Below are 9875 nucleotides of genomic sequence, written 5' to 3'. Positions count from 1 at the left end.
GTATTAGAATGATATTTCTCCAAATTTCTTGCACATATTCCTGGCTTATTTCCTTCCTGTGCAGTGCATCTTCTTTGTTCTCCTTTGTTATATCTGGTTCTGTTTTTTCTAAGTTTTCCTGAAAATTAGTGGTTTATGCATGTTATACTGGAAGAAGCCTCTTAAGATACATACATCTTTCTTGAGAACATTAAATTCCAAAACATGATCCAGGGAGTAACCTTAACAGTCTCAGCACTGGAATGTAAGCATGCGCAATTAAAAAGCAAAAAAGGACTCTATGGAAAAAGACCTAATCAAGACTTTCAGAAGTCAGCAATTTAAAGAATAGAAACAGATCAAATGTTTTAATAAGCAAAGGATTTTCTTTAGGATCATAATCTACATTCACAAAGTATGCACACACACAAGTCTGAAGAGAATAACTGGCTAAACAGTTGCACTCAATCTTTTTGAAAAAGTAAACAGAACAACTAGATTTTTGTTCTAAATGGAAAAAAAATGGTAAGTTTCAATATTGTACTGGTCAATTCAAGAACTTCACCTTCCAGCCCTCCCAGTACTTTAAAATATTGTACTAGGAATAATTCTGAACTGAAGGTGACAAAACCACAAATCTGTATGAAAACAACCCCAACTCCAATATTGATGGAATGAGATGCTTAATTGCTTACCCATACGTACAATTTAAACTATATAAGCCCAGATCATTCAGATGCAAAATTGACCATACTCTGTGATGGGCGTGCGTGTGATAGGGGGAGGTCAAGTGACCTTTCTTTCTTTCTTGTTCAAAAATGTGGCAGCACTAATAATATTCTCTCCCTATATTTTCCTTCCAACAAACCTGTTGTCAGTAAGTTGAAAAATAGCTTCAGATAGGAGTTTAAGACTAATTTCTATCTTGCGTCAAATACACAATCCCTTTTACTTGCTGACCACATTTCAAAAATGCCATGTTACAGTTCCAGCTATTTTACATGTACGAGATTTGCTTGAATATTTATGGAATAATACAAAAGAAACAGAACACATAACCAAGACACTTCACTATAAAATATAGCTGCGTCTTGCTATCAAAGCTACATAAGTGTTCTATTTCACTTTCTAGAAGAAACTAACAATTTATTTCTTCAGCTAGAAGGGAAGATGACATGCAGTGCAACTAAAAGATGATTGCTTCTAGTTTTTTTTGTTCTTTTTAAAGGATAAGGCAAATATATGGCAACTATAATTATGTAAGAAACATAAGTTACTACCAGAGAGTCCAGTAATTCATGTTTTTTAACAGTTCTCCTGGATAAGTGTGGTAGTTTAAAAAGCCTTTCTTTGTCTCTAGAGAAGGTCTCCAAGTTCTCTTTTTCTCGACAAGAGCTCGGGAGAGGTTTAACTGGAGAGGTTGAAGGAAATCTGTAATTAATAGGAGAGACAGCAAATGCATTTAGAATAAAATGCATTAAATACATACGAAGTCGTTTACCCCAAACTGTGACTTATCAGCATGATTCCATAAGATTCTGAAGAAGATAACTCAAGAAAAATGACATTTTTTTTTCCTTTGTTAAACATAGCCATATTATAAGCTAGCTTTGGGCGACTCTTCTTGATTCCAAAGTCAAGTTGAAGATGCTGAGATATTTATACAGCACTGAGATCAGACTTTGAGAAGGGAGGGCCATTAATACCTTTAAATTAAGGATTTAGGCTAGGCTTTGTTTCCCACTTTGGCTTCCTGTAAAATGTTCAAGAGAAGTAAACACAGGACTGTTAGCACAGCACAGAGCCACTACAATAAATTCTCTTCCCCCTTCCCCCCCTCCCCTTGAATGAAGCACATATGCCAAGTAGAAAACTTAGACTTAAGTGAGAGAGAAGCCCTCAGCATGCAGGATTTATGGTCTATACTGCAAAACAGCTGAGTAAAATGGTACTAATAATTAATTTTGGCTCAACCAGTTCAACACAAAGTGAGATTTTTGGGGGGAAAGTTTTAGCATTAGATCAAATTGTCAAGCAAAAGAGCTCTGTTAGCCGGCCTTCGTTTCAGTACCTGTATAGCACACCATTGTCTTCTAAGTCTTCAGAACCCCATCTTCCTTTTATATCCTCAATTACGTGATTCTTGAGAAACTTCCTTAACAACTGGACAGTCTGCTGCCTGCTAACCTCAGGACCGAAGTTACTGTTGCTCCTCAGAACTTCATGAAGCCAGTCCACGGCTTCCGAGGCAGTGAAACAGCTCCCGTGCTTTTTGAACCGCTGCCTGTGCTTCCGTAAGGGCATGCCCGCTCGGAAATACCTGGTGATTTCGTTCCACTGCACGGGACACAGAACAGTGAAGAAGAGAGGATTAAGACTGAAGTGCTAACAACAAAAATTAATAAAAACAATAGCTAGTAATGATCATATAGATAAAATCACAACTATGTTGACAAATATCAATACCTACAATAAGTCGGTTATTAGTGTCACTATACATGCAGTACGTTTTAACCCGAACTTTAAGCTAAACCACGTAAGCGTTTTATGTAGGGTTTTGCCTGATGCCCGTGTACTTGCTGACAGGGTGGAAGGTCCGCTCCCCACCGGTGCCACCAGCCCCCGCCTCAGAGCCGCTTCTGCAGACGGGGCGGCCCCGGGAGCTGTCGCGACCCAGGCCCCAGGCCGGACCCACCCGCCCCGACCCCGTCCTCACCAGCCGGGTGGCGCGGTAGGGGCCGGGGCGGGCCTCGCCCTCCATCCCCGGCCGGGCCCCTCAGGCCGGGCCCCTCCGGCCGGGCCGAGCCGAGCCCCAACGGCCGCGCCGTTCGAACGCGCAGCGCGGCTCCCCATTGGGCGCGGCGGGCGCTGCACGTGACACGGGGCGGGGCCGGGCCGCCTCAGGCGCTGCGCGGGCCCTCCCCGGGGCTGCCCCGCTCTGAGGTGGAATTCAGAGCCCTGCGCCCTCTCAGGAGTTAGATATTTGTTAATAAAAGGCATAAAGAGCTTGGATTGCGTCACTTAGTTTTCAAAGCGTTTTCACAAACACCACTCCAGGTGCAGTGCAGCACATCCCCGTGTAGCTCCCACAGCAGCCCAACCACACACACAGTCAGAAAGGAGCACAGCTTCCTCAGCTTCCCTGTCACAGCTGGGATGAAAATAGTAAACCCTCCCAAATCGGCAAACACAGAGCGTAGCTTTCACAGTTTTTAAGTGTTTTTCCTTTCTCTGGGCCTGTAGATCACATAAGACTTGCTTGTTAAGCTGGAGCTATCAGTACCCCATGAGCCTCTTATCTCATCTTGATGCTGCCATCCATTGCTCAGACATTTAGGGCTCATCACCTAAGCTGCTTTTATAGTCAATAAAGGCAGATGAATACCTCAGGCATCCTTATAAGAAAGATAAAGCCACTACTGCTAAGAGAAATCACAGCAGCATAACAAAGGGATTTAAGCAGTAAGACCTAAAGCTGTAGCTCAGGGAGGAAACTAGAAAGCTAAAGCACCAAAATGCCCCCTTAACCACAGCCAAGGTGACAGTCCCTGCTGAAGGGGCAGATGGCTTTTTTTCCGCTTTTAAGTGCATAAGAAATGAGTTGCAGGAGCAATCAAAGCATCCTCCTCGTGACATTTACAGATCTGTGTGCTGTAGCACCTGCTGGTTGGTTAGCAGTGGTTGGCTTAGGATCCAGTGTAATAATGTGACGTTCAGGGAAGTTATTTCACTTACGTTTTCTATCTGATTAGAAGAAGAAATGTGGATTCTCTCACTAGATTAAAAAACTTTGGAGATGCCCCTCATCACTTACATATTTCAACAACTGGCCTCCTGTTTTTCTTTCTAACAAAATTGCCTGATGAACGGCTGCCAAGATAGGAAGTGGTATTGATTTTTCCAATGACCCAGGCTCTAAACCTGTTCAAGAGTATAAATCAATTTACTGATTATCTTAGGGAAATCTCCGTTAGTAAAACCTGCAGAAAGTGATGACTACAGCTGTTTCAGTATTGATTGCTTCCCGTACTCCCTTTCTCAGGTAATTTTAAAACATAATGTTTGATATATTTGCATTCAACCTATTGCTGTAGATGATCTAATAAATTTTGTGAAACTTCATATCTTAGAACAAGTAAAGAGATTTTAGAGGCATCTCTGGAAACTACAGTAACAGCGATAATTGGAGCAGTCTGAAACGCTACAGTCCATCTTCTTCGTACTAGTGTAAGCAGTGTTATACTGCTGGAGTGTTTTAATTAGTCTCCTAGGAGATGAAAACTAGAGTTCCTCCTGCTTTTCCATCTCAGTTCCAAGTCTACCACTGCCTTTAGGTTTCCCTGCTTAGAGCAAAATGACTACACAGAGGCAGGAATTCTGTACTTTTATTGCTAAACAGTCATAGAGATGCAAGTGACTGGAAATAGAAGCAGTCTTTTAAAAGGATAGAAGAGTACTTTTGGGTCACTGAAATTACTCTTAAAGCCATCTTTATGGCTTCACAATGAGATTTTCTTATCTTTCAGATACTTTTCTGTCCCTTGTTCTTGTTAGAGATGCATAAAAATACTGGCCCAGCTGAGCTGAACGAAGGCATCAGTGCAACTCTCCACATACGAAGTTTTGCAAAACACACAAGGGAAAGGAATGGGAAAAGTAGAGCATTATTCCCTCCCTGCTCCCCCTTATAACTGTTTGGTGTTGCTGTCTGCTGCTAATTACAGCAGAAAGTAAAACAAATAGATAGAAATGAACGGAGTCCGTTTAAAACGTCAAGGTCATGGCTGTCCCTCTGCTCGTATGTTACTGCGTGCATTAATAAACAGAAGCGGCTTGTGCTGTATATGCTGTAGGTCTTTGTTTTGCTGGTTTGAAATAAAGGAATAAAGCTAATTAGAAGCTCCTAATATTGATTTCCCAATGTTTATTTCAGATGAATTAACATCCCTGCCCGTAAGTTTAAATAGAAGGTGATTTTAAAACATAAGGGAATAGATCATGGAGACTGCTAGTGATAACATAAGCTTTGTGCATTTGTCATTAAGGAGTACAAATGCATAATACACTTGGATTGTGGGGTAGATGCAGTAAATGGATCAGATTTCAAATGTTAATCTGCATCTTTATTTCATCAACCCTATCTTTAACTGTTACTTAGAATGGGATGCTTCAGAGGAAAGTGTTGCTTGTAGGTTTCCCTTCCTTCCCTCACACTGTTTTTATTTTATCCCACTTAATAGAATCACAGATAGAATCACAGAATTACTTGGGTAGGAAATGCCCTCCAGAGGTCACTTAATCCGGCCTTCTGCTCAGGGCACATTGTTCAGGACCGTGACTAGCCAAGTTTTGAATATCACACGGATGGAGGTCTCACAAACTCTCTGGGCTCCTGTTCCCATTTGACCACCCTCTGGTGTTGGTCTTTCACAGCCAGACCTTCCCAGGTCCCAGGCTGTCCCTACAGCTGCTTGTCCTTCCATCGTGCACCTCCGAGAAGAGCTGGCTCCACCTCTGCGCCCTCTGAGAGGCAGCTGCAGGCAGCAGTGAGATGTCCTCCAGCCATCCTGTCTTAAGCCTGGACAAACCAGTTGTCTCAGCTTCTCCTCGTATGTCATTGTCCGGTCCTTTCACAGCACTGTTACGTTATTTCTTCCTAAAGCAAGCAATTACACAATTGAACTATGTTGTATGGAAACAAATTGCATTTTCAATCCACCGAATTGAGCTAAAGCCTTTTTTGTGTGTTGTGAGACATGCAGAGGAGATCTGAGTTCTCCACAGCGTCTTCTGTGTACCCCACTTCTGTCACTTCTGCTTTATCATTTGTAAGCCATGCAAGTCCACACTTTGACATTTTCCTTCACAATTTTTCCCATGCTTTTGTTCTTTTTCTCTTTTCCGCACTCTCATCAAATCTGCAGATTTTGGAGATCAGGTGACAAAGACAATGCGCAGTTGCTACAGATTAAACCGAATTGCTGTTTTTGGTGAAATTCCAGGGCATGGGGAACTCCTTTGTATTATTAATTGCCTTACTTTCTGCACATTTTATGCTGTGTTAGCTGTTCTGTTACTTGCTGAACAAAAGACAATCCATGGGTAAACCCACATAGACAGCACAGTGCTGAGAATGCTGAAGCCCTACCACGTTATCTCTGAACACTTATTTTCTTTTGACTTGTGCCCAATTCTATGTTTAAAAAAAGGTAAGAAGTACAATTTTTCAAGGTGGCGCAAGGAAAGGAAGGCCCACGGGGCTGGTCTTGCTGCTCCTGCTCGGCAGGAGGACTGGGAGGGGATGGGAATAATGACGACCGTTTCTGGCAGAATCAGCTTCCCTCTGCAGCAGTGGCCTCTGTCTCAGCTCCCCTCAGCCCTGCCTCATCAGCAGCTGCAGTAAATTTGGTTTTACAAGTTCTGGCGCAGGTAGGCCAGGTAGCAACGGAGCGTAGCAGCAGTGCCATCTTTGCAAATCTTCTGCTCTGTTGGGGCCAGGGGCCAGCCCCCAGCAGCATCAGCAATGCGAGGTGTGCCTGACGGAGAGAGTAAAGCCCCGCCATAGTAAACAAAACCATAAAACACAGCGGAGACTTTGCGAGCAGTATCGGTAATTCAGAGTGAAATGAGCTAGCTGCTGTATGCATCTCTGCTGGATTTAAGACAGTGCCTCACTCACGCTTGTGTTTTAAAACAAATCTTTACTTGTGTCCTTCTTTCCCCGCTGTGGCTTCTCCTCAAAAGCAAGTTCTTGCTTTTGCAGCGTGGCAATGATATAGCATGTCACCTTTCTTTCCTTCTTTTCTTCCTTTTCGTTGTTCCCCCCGTTTTCTTTCCCCTTTCCACCAGCACTTGATAAGATCAGCAGGGCTGATTCTTCTGCCCGAAGCACTGCAGTGACCCCGAGCTGGGGCCGTGGCGTCAGCCGCTGCAGATACCCGGACCCAGCTGGTGAAACAGAGGCAACAGATGACCTGCAGGATTTTTCACTGGCCCCCGTGTTTTATAACTTTCTTTTTACCGCAGCTAGGTGTTGTTTGTGATCTCCTCTGCTGAGCTGGAATTTTCGGTGTGCAGCGAAGTAAACATCTGTTTTCTCTGCCGTGCTCCTGGGGTAAGGCAGAGCTGCTCGGCGGTGACAGCAGCCGTGACAATGCTGCTGCTGGGACCATCAGGGGCAGCGGTGACGAACGGCAGCCTCTGAACCTGCTGGTTCAACCTACAGCATTTGTAAAGTGCCGTGAAGATTTCAGAAACGTGCTTTGTTGATGCTCTAGTGCTATTTTCTCATGCATGCCTGTTTAAATTTTGATTTTAGGGGGATAGCTTCTGTACTTACAGTACACAAAATAAATCTGCTTGATATTTGGTGAAATGAAACAATAATGTCAGGTTTTGTGGACGTACAATCCCTTATCTTGTCAAGGCTTCATTCCTTTCCTTTTACTACTTGGATGTAAACCTCTCCTAACGTTGACCCCAATGATATTGTTAAAAAAAAGTATGTTTGGAGCATTGTTAGGGCAGGAACAACAATCTACAAACACTTTATTATTAATAATAACTCTTATAAAAGAAAAAAGAAAAAATATCTCTGAAGAGAGGTCAGAGAATTGTGCCTAACAGTCTAAGTATCTATGCCAAGTGTAGCGGTAAGGTGAATGTTACCCTGCTGTAGGGTGATGCACACGAAGAGCCTTTTGCAAGAGAACATTCATGTTATGTTAAATATGTGCAAAAAACTAAAACGGGTATGGAGTTGTGCGATCTTTGAATTTCCAGAAGTACTGAGCTTGGAGCTCAGCTTATTGGGGTTAGTTTCAAGCACCATTTCAAAGTCTTGCAGAAATGTTTTATCTATAATTAACAACTAGCACTTGCGACCATCTTGGAGGAAGGTTGCAGCTCTAGTGAAAAACTATTTTATTTTTAATAGGATTCAGAGATATTGCATGCAAAAATAACTTAGCAACATTATTTCGGCTACTAGAGCTGAGATTATCAAGTATTGATGCTGTATGCCTCTGAAACTCTAGTTGTACATAAGGTCTTTGTAAGCGTAGATGTGAAATGTCCTGTGTTCAAACAATTAATACAGATAGTTTGAGGCCTGAGGTATTTTTGAACCAACCCTAAATTAGAGCCCTTTTGCTTTGCCTTTCATATATTATTTATTGTCCTGTCAGAAGTTCTTTACGTACTGCATCATGATATATTAATTAACTCCGTGCTTTTTTTCCCCAGTCATTCGGCTGAGGACTTAATTAAGTAGGGGATGTTAAGCACAGCTTGGAAAAGGGAGGCAGCTGAGCGTGCTCCTTGCTGTGTGGGATGAGCGTGGGAGCTGCCGGTTGCTCCCGCACGCGGAGGCGCCTGCTTGGTGTGGGATCCCGCCGCCTCGCTGAACCGCAGGCAGAGCTACGCTGCAGGTGTGTAACGCAGCCCTTCGGACTGACGGACCCCGGCAGCTATGGAGGAAACGCTCCCTTCCACGCGGGGCTGGTGTCTCCGTCTGGCACCCCGCGAGGCACTGCCGGCTGCCCGGGGACCGCGGGTCCCTCCTGGGAGAGGCTGGCTCCGTGCCTCCAGCCCTTGACGTTCACACGCGTTGGTGCACACAGTGGGTGCCCCTGGGGTGCCTCAGCTGAGACGAGAATAAAATCATGCCTAGGCGCCGTCATTTAGCCGTATTTCTCTTTGTGGGAGAGGTTGCAAGTCCTCACGCTGCTGATTGCAACCCAGGCATTTCAAACCGATGAACAGACCCATGAAGTTGATTTTTTTCTGCTGTGCAGTGTTCTCTTTTCCTTTGCAACATTTCAATGTAAAATGTGTTGATACATCTCTTAAATGTCCTTCGGATTTCTCAGATCCCTAAACCAAGTATTTCAGAAGTATTTAGACGCCTAGAGGAGTTTTAAATTTCCCAACCATCTGGGTTCAGAGAACTGGATTTTTAAAGCGTTCTTCTTTTTGTTGCATGTAGTGCTGCTAGGCTTGACATGAAGACCCCAAAAGGTGTTTTGGCATCTAACTCCTCGCTAAGTATCTATTATTATTTTTGAAAACATGTTTTTAAGATAAAAAGCTGGTCCATATTTTGAAGTTTCATTAACAGACTTGGCCTCATGGAACTATACCTTTGCATCTGTCTTCCACTGGAGACCTGTTGTCTTTTAGTTAATTTAACCTGGCAAAACTCAGTTTTGGCATAAATTATCTATCAGGTAGAGTGGGAATGTGGACTGTGTGTTTCCTGTGGTGACAAGCTGGCGCTCTGGAACAAACCCCCAGCCCTTTGTCATTACAGCAGTTGCCCTGGGCTGAGTTTTATAATTCTGCTCTGTAGGATAACTGTGCTTAGAAATGTAAAGTTTCCCAGTTTTGTTAACGAATATATAGTGCATCAGCAAAGATGCACACACTCTAGTAAAACTGTTGTCAGCAGGTGGGTGCTGATCAAAATGCAATCTGTAAAACTTTTCAAGCAAGAGGCAGTGGTGTAAAGCACTTAGAGCTCGCACTGTGAAGTAGATGAATGTATCTAAAATGTTGGTTTATGAATTGTAATGATTTTTTAATGTTACGCACCTGACCATCCTCTGTACTTTTGAAAATCTGAGTTTGGTGGTTACTCTGAATATATAAATGTACTTGAGAATATTTTCCTAAATAATGTGGTAGTTAAAAATGCTGAGCTGCCTACACTGATATGCTTACTATTTCTGTGGGGAAAATGCGGGATTCTTTTTAGGTAATTACAGCATAGACTTGGCTAGTACAAGCCCCGCTGATCGTGCCTGATATGTGGCTGCACACCTAACAGACCAAGCAGTGGCTCTTCAGTTCAATTTCTTACAGTGAGATGTGGATGGCCTGAGGTTATTGGAAATCCT

The 9875-nt window shown here is 43.3% G+C and overlaps 1 protein-coding gene across 1 annotated transcript in view; it reads right to left on the bottom strand.

Annotated features, from left to right (window-relative positions):
* Nucleotides 1–2856, bottom strand: part of DEPDC1 (DEP domain containing 1) — an 11678-nt gene extending 8822 nt beyond the window's left edge. The window contains exons 1-4 of the mRNA XM_080601768.1: nucleotides 2696–2856; nucleotides 2051–2316; nucleotides 1260–1410; nucleotides 7–118 (exon numbers count right to left, since the gene is read on the bottom strand). Of these exons, the coding sequence (XP_080457894.1) occupies nucleotides 7–118; nucleotides 1260–1410; nucleotides 2051–2316; nucleotides 2696–2740 (574 nt within the window). The 5' untranslated portion in view covers nucleotides 2741–2856. The remainder of the gene's footprint in view (nucleotides 1–6; nucleotides 119–1259; nucleotides 1411–2050; nucleotides 2317–2695) is intronic.
* Between the last annotated feature and the right edge of the window lie 7019 nt (nucleotides 2857–9875).

The sequence above is a fragment of the Anser brachyrhynchus genome (genome assembly GCF_964034855.1).
Source record: "Anser brachyrhynchus genome assembly, chromosome: 8".
Taxonomy (NCBI): domain Eukaryota; kingdom Metazoa; phylum Chordata; class Aves; order Anseriformes; family Anatidae; genus Anser; species Anser brachyrhynchus.
The sequence above is the reverse complement of the archived record's forward strand: the minus strand, read 5'-3'. Positions and strand labels throughout refer to the sequence as shown.